This window comes from Lottia gigantea (genome assembly GCF_000327385.1).
Source record: "Lottia gigantea unplaced genomic scaffold LOTGIsca_10, whole genome shotgun sequence".
NCBI lineage: Eukaryota > Metazoa > Mollusca > Gastropoda > Lottiidae > Lottia > Lottia gigantea.
Window position 1 is genome coordinate 2,905,795 of NW_008706747.1, and position 26,057 is coordinate 2,931,851.

Consider the following 26,057-nt stretch of genomic DNA (forward strand, 5'->3'; position numbering starts at 1 on the left):
TAATGAAGCCAAATCACTGAGCAGTTCTAATCTAGTTTAAGAAATAGGCTTACTGTAATCTGATTGGTTAAAAAAACTTCATTTTAAAATATTTCAACAATTGACCAATCAGATGACTGGAAAATTACAGTTAGGAGTATGTGAGTCTCCTCTATCAGGACCCTAATTTTAACATACTTGCCTTAACAATAGAGAACCCTGTGCCAGTGCCTTCTGTTGAAAAACAACTTGTTACCTTTCAACCATCCTAATCCCTATTATTTCAAGTAGTATTTTTCATCTTGAGTAGTTATCCCACAATCTAGGGCAATCAAAGCAAATCAAGGTCAATCAAAGCAAATCAAGGGCAATCAAAGCAAATCTAGGGCAATCAAAGCAAATCAAGGGCAATCAAAGCATATCAAGGGCAATCAAAGCATATCAAGGGCAATCAGAGCAAATCAAGGGCAATCAGAGCAAATCAAGGGCAATCAAAGCATATCAAGGGCAATCAAAGCATATCAAGGGCAATCAGAGCAAATCAAGGGCAATCAAAGCAAATCGAAGGCAATCAAAGCAAATCAAGGGCAATCAAAGCAAATCAAGGGCAATCAAAGACTACACTTGAGAAGGATTCAAGCAGTATTCAGAGGAAAATATCAAATGAAATAATGCCTTTTATTTGGGCTATAAAAAACCCAAGTTTCCCCTTTCTGCCATGGCTTCTATGACACTGACAGTGGCGAACATGAATTATGAGTTGAATGTAGTCTAATCTCTAAACTATTTAATGGGAAATAACTAAGAAATTAAATTCCCAACCTTTTCAAAATGTCTCAAATACATGTCAGCCATTCTATCCAAAGTTATTATCATAATCTCCAGCAAAACTACATTTTTCATATCTCCTTCCATTAAATCACATGATCTAATTCCTGCATATTGATTAGTCAATCAGTTGTGTTTTCCTCAAGTTGGGTATAATGGACATTTCGAACCTTGACATTTTCTTTAGAATTTCTTTTAGCTTTTTTCATTAGAAAAGATGCAAATTTGATTTTATTTCTTTAGGTAAATGCATTGAACATAAATTGGAAATTCTGTTTTTGCTATAGTTTTCAATTTTGGCTAAATAAGGAATTTCAAAAAGTCGGGCGTAGAGAAATTAACTGTAGTCTGAAATATTCATACATGAGTTAACTCCCTTTATAAAGACTTCCCTCTGTTACTATTTTTAGTATTTCCGGTTGAGGGAATTCCGCTCAAATTGTCAACAATAAAATGGCTGGAAATTTTTGGCATAGCTCACATTAGTAAGTTTTTACATATATTTCACGACTGTTGGCTGTTTTTTAATTACCTTTCTGTGTGTAGACATAGTTCCTCCGTCCATGAAAAAAAATTCTGCCTCAGAACAGCAAATATCTGAGTGAAAAACGTAAATTAGGATCTCCACCATTCATTGTATTGTCGTCGATGCCGGTCGGCCCTAGTCCCTGCCATAATTGACTGCCAAACAACACTTCCGAAAAGGTTTAGCACTGCTAGAAGTTTCATACATAGGCCAATATAGCTAATGTAACTATTCCCTTTTTATTTCAGTCAACAATGGGTACTGGACAAGCAAGACTTGATGCGAGAACGTCAAGCAGATTTAAAAGTTGTTTCTGAAGATGAATACAGCAAAGTTATGATCTTTTTTGCCAATTGTAAGTACCGATACTGAATAGATGTCAACCAGCAGATTCAGAAAAGCATTGTAGCTTACCATATTGATAAGGGATCTAACAATATTTGCACAGTTGAAGTGACAGTTGTTAATAGATTTCAAAATAAATTTTGACAAATTATAAGCTTAATCTAAGTTAAAAAATTTTTGTACTATCATTCTATGATTGCTATTTTGATGTAATTCTTTGGCTGTTTTTTTTTTTTTTTGCAGTTATCCAAGCTTTAGGTGAACAGTTGAAAGTTCGACAACAAGTTATAGCAACAGCTACTGTTTATTTCAAACGATTTTACGCAAGGTATATCTCAGAGATGTATTTTTTATATTTAAAATTTAATAAATTGCAATTTTAACTTATTATGTTCATAATATGTTTTCTAAATGTCCTTCCTTAAGATGGTTTTCTTTATGATTCATCTTACTTTTCAGAAATTCATTAAAATGTATTGACCCATGGTTAATGGCACCGACTTCAATATTTCTGGCTTCAAAAGTTGAGGTATGTTAAAACTTGTCTTGTAATGAAAATTTTTATCACATAAGCGATATTGGTGAAGGATTTATGGGTAACAGTTTCCTTGTTAAAATAATTGGTCACTATGAAGCAAGTTTGAAATGTCTAATTTATTTTTATAGCCCAATCAGAGACAGAAAAGTAGGATGTAAAACTCACATTTCATTCTGTTTTATTTTCAGGAATTTGGAGTCATTTCTAACAGTAGATTAATCTCAACTTGTCAAACAGTTGGTAAGTGTAAAGTTTGAATTTAGGATGTTCAGGGAAGCTTTAAATGCCCCTAATACACATACAAAGAATAGAAAGCTTGATTTGAATCCTTTTTGTCTGTGATTCAAATCAGAGAGGACAGCCAAATGTCTAAACCCAGTAGCAAATTGATTTCACAAGAAGGTGATCATAAATTGATAGTTTTTGTTTTTGATGCAAAATTTGTAAAGTTTCTTTTTTGCAGTAAAAACCAAATTTCCTCATGCTTTCAATGGAGATTATCCCTACAGAATACAAAATGTTTTAGAATGTGAATTTTATCTTCTGGAAATGATGGTGAGTGGCATTTTATAATTTCAAACTCTTCTTTAACAAGTTTATTGACTTTACTGTTTTATGGGAGGCATTTTCTCGTAACTGGTTGAACTTTCAAAAAATATTTCAAAACGTTATGTAAATTGATGAATGATGATCATCATTGTCATCATCACTCATCATTATCATTCTATATCATCATTGTCATCATAATCTATGATATTTTATAGGATTGTTGTTTAATATTGTATCAACCATATAGACCTCTAACTCAATACTGTAATGATCTCAAACCAGAGACACACTCAGTACTCAATTATGTATTTTGATTTAAGTTAAACAGCAACATTTTGATATGATATTTTATAGGATTGTTGTTTAATATTGTACCAACCATATAGACCTCTAACTCAATACTGTAATGATCTCAAACCAGAGACAGATTTATTACAGGTTTCTTGGTAAGTTAGTTAATAATTTTTCCAATCACCTGAAAGTGATTGGTTCTCAGCAAGCTAATACGTTTGAGTTTTTCAATATGGTTTCTCCATACCAGTGCATATTAAAGATGCCTCACACAATTGGAAATAGAAAAAGAGTAGGCTAGTGCAGTTGTTTTAGCAAAATTTGCCTCATTGCACACTGCATGGCTTTGCCTGTCCTTTTTATCCGATCTTGGTAAGAAAAAGTCTACTGTTGAATTCATTTCACTTGTATTTTCAGGCGTATTGTAAATGACAGTTTAAGAACTGATATACCATTACTGTATCCACCATATCTTATTGCTATAGGTAATAGTTCGAAATTTATTTTTCTACTCCGCTCCTCCCCTAACCCAAACCATTAGCCCCACCCCCAACCATCCTGTCCCTACCCCTAAGCCATATGCTTAATGGACATGAAAGTTCTTATCTTTGAGTTCTTAATGCCCCTTTGCTGTCAGCCCCCCGTGAAAATTCTGTGGCTTCTCCTCATCCCCTCAAACTAATGATTTATAGAAATGCCACTGGGTGGGACTTATAATTTTTCCATAATTTTATTACAGCGTGTTTACACATGGCTTGTGTTATCAAACAGAAAGACGTGAAACAATGGTTTGCTGAACTCTCTGTTGATATGGATAAGGTAAGTGGTCATCACCATGACAACAAGCATTTCCTTTTCACAAGAATTTTTTTTTTTTGTTATTTTGAATCAGAGTTCTTTGCAAAGTTATAATCTGATTGGTCAATATTATTGATGCAATTACATCAACCAATCAGAGTTCAAAGTTTTGTTAATGCCTGATTGGCTAGTATTATCACTGCAATAACATCAACCCATCTCAGTATAGTTTCAAGTTACAAAGTTTTTGATAACAAGCGTTTGATTGGTTAATATCATCACTGAAATAACATCAACCAATCAGATTTCTTCAAATTGCATAATTATGTTAAAGCTACGATGTCTGTGTTAAGAAGACTTTAGAATATTTTGCTTTGATATACAACTTTTCATTTCTATTGCAGATTTTAGAAATTTCCAGGCAGATCCTCGCCCTGTATGAAATGTGGAAAACCTACGATGAAAAGAAAGAAATCGCGGGAATCTTGGCAAAAATACCGAAACCAAAACTCAACCCTTCCAGGTCTTGTTATCTCCCTTACTGTCTCTCTCTCTCTTTGTCTGTCTGTTTTTGGTTTTCAAAGCGGAAGAGCTTATACTTATTGACTTGAGCTCATCTCATGCTTATTCTAAAGCCTCAGCATGAAGAAACAGAACTGGAGCTATTGTCCCCTTGGCATTGATTGGACGATTTCAAATCCCATGATGCAATATTCTCGCATTAGTCATCACTAAGTAGGTAAAGTCTCGCTAAATCACGTACATGAAAGCTGATAGGGGGCTTTGGCCATTCCTGTTTAAGAGTTTGATCCCCATGTTGTCTACACGTTTTGGATACGCAATCCTCATCAGGACAGCTAGTTTTTGATTGAGGGGTTAACATTTTACACAATTGCTCGTTTGTTGTAATTTTAGAATTCTTTCTAGTTGCTATAGTTACAAAGCATCTTATATTTAACACAAAGTAGAAATAACATTAGTTACTATTTTAAAGAGATTGTGAAGAGGTTTTCTAACATTTTTATACGTATCATAGACACTGATAGCATCAATTTACACCAATCAGATGTCTGTGGTTCCTGCAATTCCAAACTAAGTCACTAATCGCAAAGGGCCATATGTGATACAAGCATATTTTGGCAATAAGTGACCTCATCAAAGAGTTATTTTTTTGAATTGCAGAAACCACAGACATCTGATTAGAAATTAGAATACATATAAAAAGTTTTGAATACCTCTTTACAATCCCTTTAATATTGTTCTTGAATGAATGTTGTAGAATTTTGCTAAAATAATATTTTGCTCTCTGATTGAAAAAAAGAAAGCAAAATATTTTTTGGCTTTATGTGTAGATTGAAACTGATTATTTTGGCAAAAAAAAAATTTTGATTTGAATTTGGGTTGGAAATTGGTTTCGAAATGATCTGGGAAGTACTGAAATGATTGGGAAATTAATGAAATGATCTTTGAAAGATTTCTAAATGATTTAGAAATTCCAAATTGTTAAAATTTTACAAAATGATTCAGAAAAATTGATAAGACATTATTCTGTGCTGAAATATTGGAAATTTTCAGAAACGCTTTGTAAATTATTAAAATGATATGGAATTCCCAGGAATGGCATGATTTGGCGCTGTAATATTGGAATTTTCTGAAAATGAAGCCATAAAAATCAGTTGTATAGATTATAGTTGTAGTATATAGATGTTGTAATCTTGTATATATTTATTATTAATCACAGGGAGGAGGGTGACATTAATTCAACAGCTTGTCCTAATACACAGGTAACAAATAACAGGCTCTTCCAACAATTAAACACACCATCGAGAACATTTTTTTCTGATTCAAATTTCAAAGTAAAAAAGTTCAAGTCCCCATTTTCTGAATCTTAATGACCTAATGCTGAGATACTAATCATGCAGTGAACAATGAGGCAAAATGTTTTTCAAATTGGACAATAGATTGGCTTTTATTTCCGTTATTTGGACGTTATTTTTCAACAATACTTCTGCTATTTTTTGGGCCCCGTGTCACAAAATTTGAACCAAGCTAAATTCAGATTTTAAGAAATTATAGCAAAATAATAAAATCTTACTTCCAAATCGATTTAAATGATTGACCAATCAGTTTACAGGACGTCTAAAACCATCCCAAGTTAGGATTTCACAAAAACTGGCTCAAAATCCTTCCCTTTTTTCTCCGATGGTGTGTTTAATAGCTTGAATTGCTTAAGATAACTTGGCAATGGGTCTCTTTGTGTGCTTGGCATTCTGTCAAAAAAGCTACTTTTTCTTTCAAATTCTGCTTTCACATCACTTTTCCTTTTCAATCAGATCACTACACAGATATTTTGTTTCATACTTTTTCTGTGGGCTATTTCAATCATTTGTGATCTAACAACATTTATAAGAAAGTTATGTTCACCAATACAACCTATCAAATGTCGTGATTGTAAATATCTTGACGAGTTTTGCGGAACTCCAAGATGTTTATCATTGGACAATGACATGCACTGTAAGACCTAAACTTGATTTAAATGGGTGTCAGATCTTGATTGGGTGAAATAACCCACAGAAAAATACAAAACAAAATATCAATCATGTATGTCAATAAAGATGACTTGCTTTCTCTCATGTAAAGAGCTTTTAAATATTACTGCTTGAAAGAGAATTGTAAAGTGGTTTTCTGATATTTTATGTGTATTGGAGCATGGAGCCATTATTTGCATCATTCCAATTTTCTGTCAGATGTCTGTGATTCCTGTCATTATAGAAATGCATAATATACTTAGTTTTAGTGGAATTGCAGGAACCACAGACATCTGATTGAAAATCGGAATGGTACAAATTGATGCTATCAGTGTCTCCAATACATATAAAAAATTTAGAGAGCCTCTTCACAATCCCTTTAATGATTGTAAACTTAATGGTGAATTTTCTTTTTCTTTTTGACAGGCCCCCATCGGCTGGTCCCAACAACCAGGAAAATAATACCCAGAATTCCTCATCACAATCAAATCAACAGTCGTCTAAACACTGATTGGTTGATTTTCAGCCAATCAAAATCATCAACCAATGAAATTGCATATAGAAGTAGAATATACCAAAAAAACATTTTCAATGAAATTGGAGATTACATTCTGCTGAGAATTCCTGCAAAGACATTGGCTGGTTATTTTTAGCCAATCAAAAAGACTTTAGCAACTTTGCTGAACATTTTGTGATGTCATAAGCACTCTATTCGAAAGATGAATGAACAAAGAATAAAGGAAGTAACATTAAATGAATGAATGATCAAAGAATGAATGAATGAATGAATGATTCAGTTAAAAAAATCTCCAGCTCGTTATCTTGGTCAAAGCTGACGCGATATATTTTTGAAGGACAGAAAGTCAGATGGAAATATAACACATTTAAGTTTTCTAGTCTGAAACTTCTGCCTCTATTCCAGCCTCTGATAGATATTTTGAAAGTTATCTGCTGTAGTAGAATCAGAAAAACTAGGCCCGATTTTATGGGGATTTGCCAAACTTTTGTAGGTTGGTCTAGGTTGTGCATATTTGACATCCTTGGCAGACTCAAGACATTATTGTAAATACTGTACAATTTTACATTAAAAATTAAATATGTAGATATATAAAAATTCTATTTCATTTATTTTTGGGGAAGTGTATGTATAGTTGTGCAATGAAATTTCTAAAATGTGAATCACGTATAATTCAAAATTTCAACGTTTTATGAGGTAGTTATTGCAAATTGATATTATAAGAATTACACGAACCACAGACACTTGACTGGAAAAAAAAGAGCTAATGAGCTCCGATGCATATCAAAAAAGCTAGAAAACCTAATAACAACTGCTTTCACTGAAAAATCTTAGGCAAAGACCAACTGGTAAAAAAAACTCTACAAGACTTGACTTAGGAATATATTTAATTTTCATTCAACAAATACGTAGAACAATTTTTAACATAACTTTGATTAAAATACAAAAATGAAAAATTTGGTGACAATTTGAATCTATTTAAAATTGATTTTACATAATTCTAGTAATAAAGAGGTTACTATGCCTAATATTTACATTAACTAATGGTTAGCTAAAGATGACCTTCCAACAAGCAGAATTTATAGTCTGCTAGCAATTGGCATTTAAGGAGGCAGACAGCAGACAGAATCCTAGAGGAACTGGGATTTCGAGGACTGTTATAGAAGTACTGGCCATGGCATCAGAATTTTCTAACCTTAAAGAGGATTCAAACCTATGGCACCTCATCTCCTAACAGACGACAATCCAATTCATGAGCAAGAATGATCACGTGGTGCAAAATCACAAAATGTTTGCTAGTTGGTTTTTCGTGGCTCTTACACCATAGTGATTACCAGTTGTAAAGGAAAATGAAATGAATGGAGTTTTACGTCCTACTTTTCTGCACGATGTGGGCTAATGAAGACGGGCAACGCCATGCAGGGTACAATGAGGGAAATTTTGCCAGGACAGCGGCGTTAGCCTGCTCTTTTTCGATTTCCAACTGTCGAGGGATCTTTAACGTGCACAGTCTAGTTTATTGTCCCCATCCGAACGACTAGTCGCTTTTTCCGTGTCAGCCCCTCTTACCTACATCACTGACAGGGGCAGGGGGAAACTAGGTGTAACTTAGTTGTGAATTGCGTTAAGAACTCATGGCAACTTGCGTAAGTGTGCGAAAAAAGGTGTTAAGTTTTGAATGGAACTATCATGCAAACTGGTAATCACTATGATGTGAGGGCACCGTAAGTATAAGTTTTCACAAAGCCCAAATATTAAAACAAAACTGGCCTATATAGGATTATACAACAAAACATCAAGAAAAATAACAAAGGGTCTCCCATAAGTTGCGAGTCTCACTAGTATGAATACTTAATTTTCAAAGGCAAAAAAATATCTGAATCCTCAGCTATTGCTTTCGACATCTGGCTTGCCTGTTTTCTGTTCCACATAATTTCTTATCTAAATCTTAATAAACAGCTAACAAATAGAAGAATACAAAAATACTTGAACAAAACCAATAAAATCATGAACATTATTATTTATGTACAAATCAGGAAGATCAATTTGATTTTTTTTTTGTGATCCTTTGCTTTTCCTTTGTACATTGGACACAAAATACTGTGAAAATTCTTACATTTCAATCTTTACATTGTGGCTATACATTTGTATCCTAAACTTTGCCTACAAGCATTTCAAATATCATTACATTACTCATTTGATCAAATAACTTTCAAAACAATTAGATTTGTGCCCATATATGTTTGTAGTACGTATATAGCTATACTTATGGATTTTGTATTCCAAACCCTTGCCTACAATCTTGTCAAATAGAATTACAACACTCATTTTATCAAATAACATTAACAACTCCAATATAAATATATACTTCATATATTTCAAGATTTTGAACATGAAATGCATGTAATCACACTTAAATATCTGGTCTGTGAACTCTCTTAAATTGAAAATGAGTTGACAGTAAACATGGACAGCAGAATTATGTGTGAAATTTCAATGAATATAAGATATCAGATTTAGAATGAAAATTAGAATGCTGATTTTGATCTTAGAATATTGTCATTAAGAGTCAATATTTTCGTTAATAATCCTCCACAATTCTTCGGCACTGACTACGTTGATGGAACTCTGGGCATCGTTGTTAGCAACAGCAGTCTGTTCCTGAGAAATCGTCAACGTAGCAGCATGATCTTCAATACGACTGTAATGCCAAGCTCTAGGATTTGGATCCACGTTCAAATTGTAGACGATCTGTTCTACGTCTACGTTTTGTTCAACTCCCTCTCTCGGTGCTGTTGTTACAATGAATTCTGGGTACTGAACCACTTCCTGTATGACCGTCTGCTCTTCGATAACTGGTTGTTCAATAATCTGGGTTTGAACCGGTTGTGTTTGTGGTATGAAGCTTTGAACCGGTTTACCTGTGACTAGTGATCTGCCAAGAATCGTTTTATGATGGGGAGGCGTCTGGGGCAGTAAGGATTGACTTTGGATTGAGGTTGGAGTCTGAGTGTAAGACTTGGGAATCGTGTGGACTCTGACCGGTGATTTTGGGCTGCTGGTTGATGCTGTGGTGGTGTAGGTCACAGCCTGAGGAGTTTGAGCTTCAGAAATCTGTCGTCCTGAACTGTCAATCAAAATTGTCTTCTTAGGAACTGGAGTATTCGGTGTTTTGTTGATCAAAGTGACCTTTGGTGAACCAGACACAATTTGCCTTGGTGATGATGTAGCTGATGATGTCATTGAACTGGTTGTCATGAAACCAGTGCCACCTACTGACAGTTTCTGGACCAGTTTACCAGTTGTGGGAGGTGTGGTGGGAACAAGCTTCTTTTCCTCAAGTCTCGGTGGGAGGAATGATTTACTCTTATGTGCAGCATGGGCATGGCTTGTGACATACTTGTCTTTTGAGAAACGCTGTCCACAGATGTCGCATTCGTGAGGGAAGTGCTCTTTATGGGAATCCAGAATGTGTTCAACGACGTCTTTTTCTCGTAAGAACGTCATATCACATTCTTCAAAGATACATTTCTTGACTTGGCTCTTTTCTTCTGATTGGTCATCGCATGATCCCTTACGAACTTCGACCTCAGCAACAAGGTCATGGACTACACCAATATGCTTCTGAAGGAAGACAGCTCTGACAAACTTGCTTGGGCAGAAGGGACATTTGTAAGGAGTCTCTCTGTTAAGATGGTTGTTTGAGATGTGCGAGATCAGAGTATGTCTCGCCATGTATCCTATACCACAGAATGGACAATGAAGGGATATGCCGCCACTATGGATCTCTGTCTTGTGCTTGGAAAGGTCATCCATGGAATCGAAGACCTTCTTACAAAGAGTACAATGATACTTGTGCCCATGGAGAACATGTTCGGCTATCATGTGCTTTCGCAGATCTTTGGCGGTGGAAAATTCTGCTTGGCAAGTCCAACATCGACTGACCATTCCTGAAGATGTTCCTCTGTTACCGTCCATGTGCCGCGCCTTAATGTGAGCCTGCAAGGTCGTAGGTTTGTCGAACTTCCTCTTACAATGAGGGCAAATCTTTTTGGCTTCCATCTTGTCCCATTCACCAGAGGTGTGGCTTTCTAAATGCTTTTCCAAAGATCTTGGATTTTTGAAAACTGCTGGACAAAGATGGCAGAGCTGGTCAATAGCTCTGTGGACTTTCTTCTCATGCTGTAGAAGTCTAGACTGCAGCATGAATCCTTTCCCACAAACACGGCATTTAAAATCAGCTTCGACCTCATGCATTGCCTGCATATGCTCCATCAATTTCATGTCGGACTCGAACAACAGGCTACAATGATCGCATTTGACTTTGCACTTCTCTATCAATCTCTGCTCAAACGCTTTGAAATGCCTATCCAATCGATGCTTCGAACGGATATGAGACAGCAGATTTTTGTTGTTCAGGAAAAAGGAGAAACAGATCTCACAGGGAACATTGTTGGTGTTTATCTTCAAGAGGGGATCGATGCAGTCATCCACGGACGCCTCTTGGAATTCATCCTCGTTGATCTCGATCACAGACGTGTCCACATCTTCGTCAGGATCATAATAATCTTCGAACGTCTCCATACTTTCAATTTTCAGACTCGGATCAAAATCGCTGTAATCTGGTTGGTCAATTCCTTCCACCATTTGACCTGATTCGTCGACCAGCGTTACTGGTGTACCGTCTTCAGTGAACAATTCTTTGATGTTTCCCTCCGCATCAAATAAGTTAATCGGGACCCCATTCTCATCTGTAAAAATAATTCGCTCTCCTTTTTCGTTGACGGGAACGTACTCCTCTGGTTCTTCAGGTTCAAGTACCGCCTCTTCGTCAAAAGTGACCTCAGAAATGTCAAGGTCAGAAGGCATAGTTTCATCAAGAATTTGCGACGGCATGGACAGCAGATCTTCAATTTTTTCAACCAAATCACTGTCAGGTTTCTCACTCACGCCATCTCTTGCGTTCTCTTCTAGATTTATCTCCCCTTCCAAATCTTCAGGTTTTTGAACCTCCATTTTTTCTCTTTCTTCCTCTTCCAAAATGGCAGATTTTGTCTTCCTTTCTTGAATTCTGATTGGACGACCTTTTGAGGTGAAGGTCACTTGCCGGAATATTCTCGGAACTTCGGCTGAATTGACTGAAACAGACGGTTGGGCTTCTGGTTTGTTTTCTGAAAAAAAGAAAATGGATTGATTAGTTTGGAATTAATATTGGAAGCTTTTCAGCTAGAGATTGGACTACAATATGCAGTGTACAATTAGGTAAATTCTGCTTTGATTGTGACATTAGCCTATTTTCATACATGCTATAGACTGGTGCAAACAGACCTCATTTAATTGTCCCAACTGAACGTGTAGAGGAGTTTTCCATGTCAGCCCCTCCTTAAAAATAACCAAAGATAATACATGTACATCCATCAGGAGTAAACCTATGCCAGGCTTGAAGCCCTGTTCCTTGCTGACCCACCAAAGCTACATTTCAATCACAAGCCCTAAACATATTTACTCTGAGCTGAATTAGCTTTGATACTGAGCCCCGCAAGCTCAATTTTTATAATCAAAAACCATAATCATACTACTTACTGAGGGCTGAATTAGCTTCAATACGTTTGTTTTTAAGCTCTAGATATTCTGTATCTACTTGGTGTATGTTATATATGGTGGGAACAGCTAACTGTTTCTACAATATCAAATATCCAACAATGAATGATGTTTGAATCCAGTGTTATTTTGGCAAAAAAAATTATGGGATATTCATTGTTAAAGACTGACATACAATTAAAACTGTCTAACAATTTAAAACAGTGTTTTGGATTGGTTCTTTGACCCAATTGTGTTAAAATTCAACTGAACACAATATGAAGATGAATTTAGTCGGATCATGGATGGCTAGCATAGTAACCCTGCAGAAAATCATGCATTGGAAAGAAGTAGATAATTTTGCAAAAAATGTTGAGCCTACCATAAATGTTTTGGTGAAATTCAAGCCATCATCAACATCATCTATAGGATTAGTTTTATCTTTATCCGTTTTACGATACAGGTCAGACCCATTTTTAGTCTTCTGTCGCGTCTGCACTTCCTCTACTTGAGTTGTCTCCCTTTGTCTCAAGTAGTCATGGTCGCTCCAGAGGTTTTTATTCACGGTGGTTGGTTTGATTTTAACCAACGGAGTTCTTGGAAGTTGATTACCTAGAAGAAATAACATGAACGAAGTTTTATATCCTACTATTCTGTTCAAGATTGGGGAAATGCAATATGAGAGGGAATTGTATCTGGATAGCAGTATCCTATACTTTTTCAATTTCAGTCAGTCGACAAGACACAACTTAAATAAACAAATGTTTTTTTCCGTAAAAAGGTAACAAAACTGTGGCCTGAGTTACAAGCAAGCCTTGTTTTCTAAAAAGTTCACACGTTATTTCAGGTCACCCCGGGGCTTTTAAAATGGAAAATTTTACATTACTGGCAAATACAATCAAATCAAGAGCCAAGTGCCACTGTCATTAGTTTCCACTTAGACAAAAACCAACTCTGTTTAAACTAACTTAAAAAGTGAAAGTAAACTAACAAAAATAATTGATAGTTATCATGAATAGTAATTACATGTGAAATCAGATCCTCACCTCCAGTTTTAGGTTTGATAATTTCTGCCAGTCTGCCAGTTCTATTGACTGGAGTATCATTCTCGTTTCTCAGACTACTCAATCTTTTACCTGCAATAATAACAAATAAAAAAATTCAAACTTTGTCGACTGCAAAACATTTAAAATTTTTTATTTTCATCTTTTTCAAGCGAACAAAAGTCATTTTTTGGGGATGTTTTTTTTTACCAAATTAGAAATTAAAAATGGTGAATTTTTGTAAAGTTTGGATAGCTCAGGGATTTTGCAAGAAGTCATTTTGTGCTAGGCTTTCAGTTTCAACGATACACATAAAAAAATTTAGAAATCTCTTCACAATCCCATTAAGATCTTTAAACATTCACTTACCAATTGGTGTCTGGTCTCTGCCAGGTGTTATCTTATTCACCAAAAGACCATCAAGTTCATTGCCTTTACGTTTCTTGCCAGTGGTCTCTTCTTCATCAATGGGATCCCAGTCTGGATCTTCTTCTTCGAAGAATTCCTCTTCATCCATTGGTTCCACATCTTCATCTTCTTCATCATCGTCAAGGGTAACTGTCGAAAATGACCCCTTCTCTGTTCTTGCTTTTTTCAAAATTTTCGTTCCCTTCCGATTGCCTTTAAGTTCTGGTGGATCTTGTTCAAGCATCACTCCAATATTATCCACAGGTTTCAACTGTACTGACTGCAACATGGCATTTTTGGTTGCCATCATTGGCGGCAGTTGTAAGCCACGATGAATCTTCTTAGCAGACGCAGCCTTGCTTGGATATGTTCTAGCAAGTGCTGATTTCGGTGTAAGACCTCTCGGTGGTTTGATATCTTCATCTTCGAGAAATTTTGTTGGTTTTTTAATGACCCTTCCTGTACGTGTTCGGCCACCAATGGCTGGTATAGGTTTGTTCAGGGATTCATCTTCAGAGGGCGAAAATGACTCCACATCTGAATTATCCTCGCTTGAATCAAGTCCATAAACTTTTCCTGATTTGACATCCAGCTTTTCTAGAACAACTCTCAAAGATTTCCGACCTGCATTTTTCATCCCTCCTCTTTTGGCCGGCTTCTTGGTAATCTTGGGGATTTCATCCTCTCCAACTGAGTGAACATCATCATCGTCGGAGATGTCATCGATAGTTTCGACATCTCCTTTCTTCGCTTTCGAGGCGACAACCTTCTTGGGATCCGATTTACCTACTAGTTTTAAATCCGATGGATGACAGCTTATAATTTTTCCAATTTTCGACACGTCAAATCCACTTTTACTGTCAAAATTAAAGACAACTTTCTCATTTCTTCGGTCAACTTTAGCTGAAAGTAAACAAAGCGAAGTAGCGCCGCCTGGTGTCGGTTTAATCCCAGTATAAATGAAGCTTTCCTGTTGGCGCTTTTTGATCGCGGCAGACAAATTATGTACCAGCGATATTGGCAAAGAAAAATTTATCTGGTTAAGTTCGTCCGCCATGTCTTATTTTCATAAAATCCGTCGGTCTGCCTTGTCCAAAATAGTTCTAACCATCTGTATTTTGATGAAATTCGGACAAAAATCGCTTGTTTTAGGGCGACATGTCCGCTGGAGAATCTTCAAAGCGAAAGAGTCTCAAGGGGGTTAATTTTATTGACTTTAACTCCAGACCACAATAAACTTTCGGGATTAGCCCCAGAGCCGTATATATAAAATTAAATTTTGCTAATATATATGAAGGGTAGTCTACGGCTAGCCCCTTCTTGCAGTCTATAGTCTTTTTAATTTGTACTTACATAGGGGATACGGACCTTGCTTTTATTCGCACCATCTCGAGTTCTCGTCTGGTTCTTGTGTGGATCCAGTAAGCTGATTACACAAAAACTTAACCAGATTGTGACGTCTCTATCACAAAATCCATGTGACTTGAAAGACCTTTTGAATAAAACTCATTTTAAACCAGCGCCGACTGAGCTATCTCATGCCACTACTTTGATTCCACTTAACTTGATCTCTATTCAGTGGAATTAAAGTAGTCTGTAGTCATTGGGCTTAACAGTAAAATGAGGTTGTTTCCCTTTATATGTGAGTCGCTCAAATTAGTATTGGGTGTTCAAGTATTTTCTGGGGTCGAGTAATTTGCCACTGGCTTCCTTAGTTCTTGACTCAAAAACATGTTAAATTTTTAAGATAAGAGCATACTTTATGACAGGCGTCACTGATTCCTCTGCGCTTACTTGTTGTACAGGGCTAAAATTGACGTGGAGTAAACCCCTTATAAGGTTTTTGCATATCGTTAGACCAAGGCCTATGCATTTGATTGCTTGGAGACTCCTGTTAATTTCTCAATATCTGACCTAACCTAGATGTGGAACCACATCAACTCAGGACAACTAATAGAAGGCATACGGGTTAGCTTCCAAATATTGGAATAGCAAAATAGTGCACTCACCGAACAGGAGGGGGGTGGGGATTTAAGTCAACAAGGAGAATATTCTATATCTAGAGCAGTCAGCAATGATCCGAAGCTAATCACAGTTTCAACAAATCATCATTAAAATTTTCAGGAGAATTTGAGAGGGAAAATGACTAATCTAAAACGGCCTGTTGTTTCTCCCTAATCACGACAAAAATCGCCATTTTTCTTTTGTTGACATTAACCATCTAATATTTGATGATCATTATCTAAAAGCGCGGGAACAAGCTCGTGACGGCATAATATTTACCTCGTAAACAGAAGAGCAACACTTTAAATAGTCTTGGACCTCCAGTCAATGTTGAAGGCGAATCGTAAAAGCGACTGGTTGTTCTGGACTATTCCCTGCAGACGTCGAAAGCAAATCGCTATGTTTCAATATGGCGGATAATCACAAAAACAATCAAACGATTCGACACTTAATTAGATAGTTTCAAATTCGTCCGAGAAGCTGATTCGGTAGCTAGATAAGCAGACAAACAACAAAGTTTGTTGAGTCCTCTAGAGCCATAGGCACTGCATTCGATTACGTGTTAGTAGGTCAACGTAAACTTTGCACGTTCATTAAATGGTGGCCTACTTTTCTGCTTAATGAATGGGCTAATAAAGATGGACAACGCCATGCAGTGTACACTGGGTAAAATCCATAATATCGTGTATTCCATGAGGATGGATCTTTACCATGCACAGTCTGTAGTTCGCATGGGCCCCGGTTTAATGTCCCATTCGATTGACTTTATAATAATGACGGTTGAAGTTATGTAGTGTACAGTGGGGGAGACCTCGGTTTATTTTCCCATCCGAAAAACTATTTTCATGCCATTTCCCCTGTCCCTTCCATTACTAACAGGGCAACCGAGACATTTAGAAAAAACAAATAATACAACTCAATAAATTATGCTTTAATATAAAATAAAATCAAAATTTCAAAAACAGAAAATCAAATAATATTGTTCAATTGGAAAAAAAAACTTCATAAAAGTTTGTTAAAACGCCCAAATTTCACAAGCAGGTGCGATCTTTATTTTCGATGTAATTTTACACATTTCGTATTTGGTATTAAAACAAACAGGCCGACTCCCAACAATTAAATTTTGATTTTTTTTAAGACGCAGATATGCAATTTGGACTCCACGTCATTAAAGGTGTTCCTTAACAACGCACGAGATGGTATTTGGAGCATGGTACCGAGCGTGTTCTTTTCTGAACGTGATGGGCGTAGTTGTCGCCTCGTTTCTTATAAGTTTACCTAACGACTCCGTAGCGACTCTTTGCGACGAAATTTAAACCTTCGCGACAATATCATCACGTTGACTTGTTTTTAAATATTTTGTATTAATGTATTACGGTAGGAGAATGTTACAAACTCTCAAATCCCAAAATAAGAAACACGTGTCCCAAAGCAAACGGTGTTTGCTTATGATAATGAAAAGAATTTTAAGAATACAAAAATTCAAATCTATTGATATACAAAAGCAACATAAAAGGTTTTTGATGTAACGATCTGAATTTTGTCAAGTTTGGAATTTGTAATATCAACCCACCGTAATACATTAGATCTAAAAAGCTGGAAATTAAGAGAAACTGTGTATTTAAGTATGCTTGTGTTTATTTTGAATGGTGTTATTAAGGACAATGGAGACCCACTTCGTGCTTTTTTGTCTTTTTCCACGAATATTTTCTTAGATCTGAGATTTTGGTTGTTTGAGTAGGAGAAAAAATTCATATTGCAACAATCATTTAAACTTTCATGAAAAAGGAGTTTTACGTCAAAATTCAATCTACACTAAATGGAATTTTACGTTTAAAGAAATGTCCACTTTTTACACCTAATTCTAGTGTTCACGACTAGATTTCATGACGTCAATAATCCTGTATTACGTTACATTCGATATGTGACGACACAATTCCCACTTGAGTAGTAGGCCTACTACGTCATTATTTATTTTAACCAATGAGCGATCAAAGTATATCATCTATAAGTAGGTAAGTATTTCATAATGAAAAGTGGTATCAGGTCTCTAGAAGTGTAAGCCTACCCTGCCTGGCGCTACATATAACAAAGTATATCAATCAAAAGTAAGTAAGTATTTTATTATGAAAAGTGGTATCAGGTGTCTAGAAGAGTAAGCATACGGAAGTAGTAAAACTCCATGTCATTTCAACCTCATCATCTCAATAGGATGTAGAATGGGACAAAAAGCTCATGTCATTCTACTTATCCAAGACATATATCTGGGAGTACAAACGAACCCTTTAACCCTGTGAAAACCGAGATATCGTGGCTGACAGCTCCAATATTAACCCCGCGAAAAAACAGACAATAAGCACGAACAAAACTTACAGTAAAAACAAAACCAAAATGATTTGAAGTTTGTAAGTATTTACCAAGGGGGCGAGGCTTTATTTTACTTATTAGTTGTCTATTTCATATACTAGCACATTCAACTTTCAAGCTCGGATCACACTTCAAACTATACAACTGCGATGATACAAATACCAAGACCAATTTCTGCAAGCTTAAAAGCTAAATGCCGATGTTTCAGTTTATTCCATTCTTACACATTTTGTTAAGCATAGTCATGTTGGAAACCCACATTTTTAGCTTCTATTGTGAGCTGATTTAAAACAGTGGACAGTTTTCCACATTCTAAACAGGAACAAAACGAGCACACAAAAAGTAAAGTTCCACCCTGTATAGACCCAAAATGTCTCTTCGTTAGTCACACTAGACAGGTTCAGCTCGTGACCCAAGCAATTAAATAGCATAGCAAAGTTTAACCTTGGCTTGAGACCAACAAATATTTCTAAGTTATATCGTAAAAATTGAGCCATATAGTAGAAACTGATATTCTTGACTTAAACCGGTTGGCCTACGACCCGACTAGCACTCAAAGGCACCCGATAACACTCTTACATACGACTGTGAAAAAGGCTAGAGCGTCAACTCATTAGTGTTAAGTTTGACATGTAATTCAATTCCCTTTTATAAGTGACCAGTCCGAAGTGACCCTTATTTTCAAAAGATCATAAAGTTGAAACGTAAACACGATTCACGTCTTGTTGTTCCATGTTATTCGGCCATTTTTTTTATTTTTTTTTATTTCAATTTCAACCAAGGGTGAATGCGAGCAATGTTTTGATCGTATACTGTGCTCTTAAGCATTGAGCGAATGGAAAAACTAGACGACGAGCATCAGCCCATGGAAAGAAAAGCAATTGGTCCGATGGTCCAGAGCTGCATAGTCTTCCCATGCAAAGACCGAACGGGGTACGTACCATAGTATCGAAGTAATCCAAAGTCCAAGTAAGGGCCTACTTTTTGAGACGTTAAGCATGTGACAGTGGAAGAGCTCTATCGCTAGCTAGTTAGATTGTCGTCTGTTGCGCGATAAGGTGCCATGCGTTCGAACCTTCCTGAAGGTAAGAGTGTATTTTATGCCAGTGCCGTAACCCCTATCACCGTGGTAAAGAAGAAAGCCTAGTTCTCGAATCCAGTCTAACTAGAGGAAAAACTTCTAGAGATTTTAATGTCGATCGACTCTCAAGTTAATTGTGTTTGGATATTGACTTATATCAAGAAAATTGGAGATGGATAAGAGTCTCAAATTGTACGATGACATAACAAACAGTGAAAACAGACACCCCAATCAAAGAAATCTTATCATGTCGAATTTTCCCTGAGATTCAACAAATTTGATTGTTTTAAGACGAACATGATATCCACCCAGAGATAATTATGTAACCCATAGTTACCAAGATGGCGACGAAATGTCATAATTAGAAAGAATAAAGAAATTAATGATATCAAAATAATGTTGACTCCACTTTCTTTAAACAAAAACCGAAATTTATTTAGATTGATTAAATAAATCTTTCGTTTCGGTTTAATCACTTATTGACACTCGGTACATACCAGTAAGACTTGACCTCGACCTGAAATCCAACGGCAAACACATAACGTAACAAATGCAAATGGCGGCGTCTTAGTTGTAAGCTGGTGTTTCACGCCAAAACTTTAGGCCCCCGATCCTCCCAGTTGCACAACCGACATTATCAGTGTCAACATTTCACACGTGTGGCGTGAAAAACAAGATTTCAAAGGCATGCAGACGATTCGATTTAATTGACAATTCTTTGAAGTAATTCACTAAACACATATTGAATCGAGGCAAATCTCGCGCTGAACGTGATGTAAGCGTTCGACTTATGTCACTACGCGTGCGCAACATGCCGGAAAGTAGTCTTTAAGTATGTTGACATGTCGTAAAATTCCATGTCAAATTTCTCCTAATTTCCATGTTGATTGAACCTGTTTCTATAGAAACTGAAAAATGAAATATTTGGGTTCTATTCAGACCTTCATCCGATCACCTTGTGTCGAACGTCCGATCAATGGTCGACGTAATCGTGGAATTTACAAAGCCGGTTTCAAGTGGAGCTCGTTTAAAAAAGAATTTTTACCAATCAAGTGAAGAATTTCGACGTTTTGTGTGACTTCATCTTTTCTATTTAAATCTACAATCCTACCTGTTTTTTTCTATGTTTTTATTCACTCCATAAAATTGCCCCCCCCCCCCCCCTCACTCTTTTTTTACCCCCCGTTGTTTTTTTTTGTACGAATTCTCATCCCTCGTAATCAGAATCTTTCGACGTGTTTCCAAATTCCCGAGTGATAAGTTGATTGATTCGAGGGCATCTAATGAATAAATTTCAAACGAATTTGCAGAATCGCCGAAAAGAACAGTCAAAAGAATACAAAAAATGACTGGCATGCCATAAAAAGCAAACCAGAGAAAGAAACGAAACGAAAGAAAAATGTCCGAATTGTTTTTGATCAATCTAGACACTTAATCCAATTAACGAAGAATAATATCGGCCGAGTTTGGTTTGTGTCGTGGGTCAGTTGGATTTGTTACGAGATTTATTCAATATTATTTTAACGAAACGAAAGAATTCTTACGCCTGTCTGCCTCGCTCGTGACCCAAACTGATGAGGTCGAGTTCTAATAGAATCACCTCAAAAATCCAAAATCAAAAACCGACACGAAAAAAACATGGAGTGTAATAATTAAATATAAATGAAAAGGACTGATAGAATTTCGTTTTATTTTATTGGAATTGGTTATTGGTTTTTAGTGTATCCTTGAATTGCTTTTAACGCGTTTTGTGTGTATCCTTAACGCTTCGCGGAACTATCTGAAAAGGGAGCATGTGGAATTGATTAACAGGAAAGCAATAAAAATTTCAAAAAAGAGCTAACCGTATCTGCATCAAACCAAAGCCTGTCTGAATTTGACGTGCCGGTTCCGTTGAAAATCAGGCACTAAAAATTTGACTTAAAGTTTGCAAAAAATAGAATAGTTTCGTTTTTCAGAATATGAAGTGAACCCTCTTTGATTTGTTATAACTAGTTTTATGCAACCCTTTTGACACCCGTACCCCTCCCCCCCCCACCCCTTCTCTCCCCACACGGCCCAAACCGTCCATGGGCAAGGATAACTGTTAATATGATATTTTTTGAGGATGACTGTATACATGAGCTTTAATTCTTAACAGCAAACGTGGAAAAACTTAAGAAAATAAACAAAATTCTTTATCATTATATATAGGATTATGAATTGGAAGAAAATATTGAGAGGAATTAAACCAAGATCTCGAATATACTCGTAAAATTAACGAGACTACACCTTTTGCCCTCGGGTTTGTTTTCATTTTAGGGCTTCTAAGCCGTTCAAGATGGTGAAAAGAAAGGGTTACAAAGGGCGCATAACTCCTTCAAAATCTTATTTGTTGACTTTTTATAAATTCTCATTTGGCTTCGGGGCACCTTAACACCATCTTATTTATCTTCAATTCACGAAAAATTGTGAATAAATATTTTCATGGAGTTTGACAAAATGGCGACATTGTTGTCGTCTGTTTTGAAAAAGGACTCGATGGTAATTTCGAGGCTGACCTCTCCTTTAAAGATGTAAGAAAAGTCTTGGCCTTTTTTCATTAATCGTCTCGGGTTACTGAATTGGTCCCCTTAAATATTGATGAGATATTATCGCCTTGCTCGAAAAGTAAACATGGCCGACGTTTCCCGCCTTAAGGCATTTTCACCGGATGAGAAGCGATTCATATAAAAAGTTGGAATGAGTATTTCGCCGAAACGAAACTAAACTAAAAGTTTGAATACGATGTAATAATAATTTGATCGTTTCAAGTAGAATGGGAAAACGAAGATTTGGCAGAAATAGGCCGGTTCCATTCGCAATTTCCTTACTCCCTTCAATAAAACTCTAGCCTGGGGAAGTTCTCGGAATTGAATTACAAACTTGGGATAAAATTTCCTCATTGGTTGCCTTCGGATCATTCGGTAAACACAAAACTGATCTAAAGTGGCCAACTCGTGATCAAATCTTATTCCTCTTTTATATGACATTACTGGCTCTTTCAATACCATTGAATTTGTTCCATAAAATTACAAAAACAAGAGTAAACTTTGCCCAGAGGTGACGAGATAAATTTTATTAAATTACAAAGTTCCACAATGATCCGACCAAGTCCTTCACGTCTGCCTCCAGCGTAGGAATATAATCGTTTTAAATTGTAGTACCTTTCCATTATGCTGAATTACGTTGATAAACATGATATCCTTCCGCTAAATTTCTTCGAATACTGCGACATTGAAGTGTTCTTACGAAAATTTCTTGCTTGCACAAATTTTGCTTTTCACCAGCTCTCATTTAATGATTTTCTTACAAAATCTAACGAAATTAACGTCTTTGTAAAATTCTCTTATTGCACACTGCATGGCGTAGCCTTTTAAGTATACATAACTCATGTTAGAGATACTGAAAAATAGCGCGTAAAACTCCATTTCGTTTCACGTCTCATTCTATTTTATATTTTAATATCTGCAAAATAAAGATCGTTTCGGAATAAAATTTTGATAAATTAATCATATCGATTTTTGTCTACAAGGTTAATTAGTGTTACCTCCCTTTGCCCATTACTGAATTTATTTCGATCAATTAACTTTGGAATTTTGTGAAATGTTACTCGGTTTCATATAAATTTTATGAATCAAATTAAAGCAAACTTTTTTATCTATTATTTTTTTAAATTATTTAATATACAATTTCAATATTCTTGAATGAACTATGCAATTTAAGCAAATTCTTTTGAGCTTTTTTTATATTTCAATGCATGCATTGTTTTTTATTGACATGATTTATTTTGCTACGCCAATAACTCTTGTTTCGTATTTAAAAAAGTTAAAGAATTCTTTCAATAGGCTTTATATAGGTTAGTAATGCAACGAAAAGCCATTGTTCAAAATGTACTCAAACCCACCCGGGTCAAAAATCAAATTTGGAGGACACGAAGCAATGAATAGATGAAAACGAGTATATTTTTATTTCAATAAATAGAGTCATTTGACTAAATAAACTTTCAAGCAAGTTAACCAGTTAGAGAAAAGATGTATTCAAACGAGTCCATTCTCCTCGACCGACCCTTAGCGTGTTAAAATTACCCGCCAAAAGCTTGACAATTTCTTGGGCAAACTCTTAAAGCCTCTAGTTACGACGGTTGCACTTGTTTCAATGTTTACTCAACGTTTCTACGTGAGATAGCCGCTAAATTGTCTTCAGGTGTCCATTTCATTTAATTGATAGTCGTTTACAAAAAGAGACTCGTGGTGCCCTCTATCGAGATTAGTCCGCCATCTTGTTTCAAGAGGAACGCACACAATTTTCGAAATTTGACGACGTCTGTTCTGGAAATTCAAGATGGCGACGTCTAAATTTCAAGCAGACGTGTTCAAAAAGATTGGTTTTTGCACGTTCGGGATTTTCTAGGCGTGCTACATACCAAATTGCACCAAACGACCTCACTTCACTATTAATTATGCTTTTAAATTGACTAATATTAGGTCTAAATCAATGGTTAAAACCCAGTTGTTGAAATTTATTTAAAGGGCTCTGTGAGTCAAACTGCGAATCTCCACCCAAAGTGTTCAGGGAGTGTGAGGGGAGAGGGTGGGATGGAATGGAGGCTATTTCCTTCAAATGGTCTTCAGGAAAATCATTTTGCCAGAGGCGTAAGGGCTTTGGTCAAAGGCGAGCTAATGGACAGAAACCACGAAATTTTCCTATGTCCTATGAATTTTCAGAGATACCCATTGGTTGAGGAACTAAAATATCATTTTCATATCTCACACCAGCTTGAATCTATTACCTGACATAAGTACCCGGCTTGAACCTCTCCTTCTCCGATTGCCTGTTTCTAAGTACAGGTGAAACCGGATATGACGACATGAATATAATGTTAATATTATCTTTAGGTAGGCAATTACATTATAAGATTGTTCAAATTTGGGGTCAAGATATCTTTTGTACTTTGAGAAGCTACTGAATTTCTGTACTATCAAGGCCTTGTGGTTTCGTGGCTTGCTTAGTTTCATTCGACAACCGTCGCTTTTATTCCTGAAACTGAATCCATGATTCAGAGCGAGAGTGTAACTTTCAGGGTGGACCTTTTGGTATCGTGCGTTAGTCCTTATTTAAAAATGTCACGTATGTTTTAGCATTGGTGAGTTGTACTGCTGTGGGCGTTCTGTGGTCGACATCATCTTGAAGAAACTTGTGTTTTTTGTCCGACACTTTGGACAACGCCAGGCATTGCTTTTGATACCTTTGCGGATTGTTTACGAAATTACGGATGCATTTGAATCATTTCGCCGAAACCGACACCTCGAATTAAGTTGTTCGTGATTTGTACTGTCGTGTCAATGGCCTACTTCAGCCTTTCCTACCGGGGTACTTGAGGCCCACGACCAAATATCAAAGATTCACCAAAAGATACATATTGGTGTTCCCCTATTTCCGGTTAACCCTGCCCACGGCATCTGACTAACAATGGGCGACACCCTTGTTTACCAAACAAACGGAGTTTCCAGGTTCTGTTGGCTTTCGATTATATTACTATTTTTTTATTAAAGCTTATTCATTCATTTACATTTTCTATTTATTAGCGACAGCCAAGTAAGAAATTGCGACACCCCTGGCTCCCTAGTGAAAGTAGTTTTACGTCCTACTCTTCTGTTCCGGTGTTGGCGACGTGGTATGCGTAGGTCACCTTCTCGATACCACGATGAAATACTATCATCTGGTATTGAAATCTTTGCCGATTTATATAACTATTTTTCTCCAAGCCTTGGCAACGTCCTGTGCAATGAGGGATATTTTTCCACGAACGCCGCCATCAGAAGATGGTGACGAAAATCTACATAAGACCCGGTCCACAATATTGTATCTTTCTCGGCTAATATCTTTCCTCAGACCATCGCTAGCCGTCATTGACAGTTTACTAAGGATCCCAAGCGTTTATTTACAACCCATCAAAGTAGTCCCGAGCATGCAAAATCTGTTGACATAGCGGGGCGTTCGATTCGACCTCGTCTCTGATCTTGACGTAGGAATGTGACCCTTGACCTTTACATATTGTCGTCTGCTGTACACGGAAGGGGTAGAAATGGCGCGAAATCAGCCGAGGCGCAGAAGTCAAGACTATACGAACGTATACTCGTGGGAAAATTTCTGACTCGTAGCAACTGTTTATCTAAGAATTAATTGAGCTGGGGAATTGAAGGAAGTTTGATGTCTTAATTAAAAAGAAAAGAAATTTTGTTTGATTTTCACGATTTGCCTAGATTCGGTGAAGTTATTTTAAAACTAAAGTGTGACAATTCGTGTTGATTTTTTAAAAAGAATTCTGTCCAGACTCGAGATATGTCGTCTACAGACGGAGCTAATTAGAGTTCTTGTATCAATGTTTCGTGTCGGTTGTTCTCGTACTTTCTGATTTCGCAATTTTGATGAACCAAACGATTTTCCATGCACATTCCTTAGTTCTCTTAAAATGGCTTTACTTTTTAAAGCAAACACTATGAAGCATATATAAGCAAGATCAATAGCTTTTCTAGGAAATGCAGAAAAGTAGGACGTAAAACTCCATTTATTTCATTTCATTTTTCTAGGAAACATTCTTTCACTATGTAAAATGATAACAAAAAGTATGGGGGGGGGGGGGGGGCAAATCCG

General features: G+C 36.4%; 2 protein-coding genes across 2 annotated transcripts; one reads left to right on the top strand and one right to left on the bottom strand.

Moving 5' to 3' along the window:
- The first annotated feature begins 1,246 nt into the window (after positions 1-1,246).
- On the top strand, positions 1,247-7,491 carry LOTGIDRAFT_211728 (hypothetical protein). The gene is made up of 11 exons (XM_009046189.1): positions 1,247-1,292; positions 1,582-1,688; positions 1,922-2,006; positions 2,138-2,207; positions 2,405-2,456; positions 2,680-2,771; positions 3,120-3,211; positions 3,474-3,541; positions 3,796-3,875; positions 4,259-4,377; positions 6,809-7,491. The coding sequence occupies exons 1-11, from the start codon at positions 1,261-1,263 to the stop codon at positions 6,891-6,893; spliced, it is 882 nt and encodes a 293-aa protein (XP_009044437.1). The 5' UTR covers positions 1,247-1,260; the 3' UTR covers positions 6,894-7,491.
- Positions 7,492-10,283: 2,792 nt separating this feature from the next.
- Positions 10,284-11,216, bottom strand: LOTGIDRAFT_94258 (hypothetical protein; the record flags this gene model as incomplete). The annotated part of the gene is made up of 2 exons (XM_009046190.1): positions 10,284-10,430; positions 10,488-11,216. Coding segments are annotated over 2 exons (876 nt in total), but the record flags the coding sequence as incomplete, so codon positions are not given.
- Positions 11,217-26,057: the final 14,841 nt, after the last annotated feature.

Excerpts from the sequence above, each read along its gene's own strand:
- LOTGIDRAFT_211728 (XM_009046189.1), top strand. The coding sequence starts at position 1,261 with ATGGCTGGAAATTTTTGGCATAGCTCACATTA. Across the intron at positions 3,212-3,473 it reads GATTTATTACAGGTTTCTTG|GCGTATTGTAAATGACAGTT; the intron begins GTAAGTTAGTTA and ends TTGTATTTTCAG. Across the intron at positions 4,378-6,808 it reads CCAAAACTCAACCCTTCCAG|GCCCCCATCGGCTGGTCCCA; the intron begins GTCTTGTTATCT and ends TCTTTTTGACAG.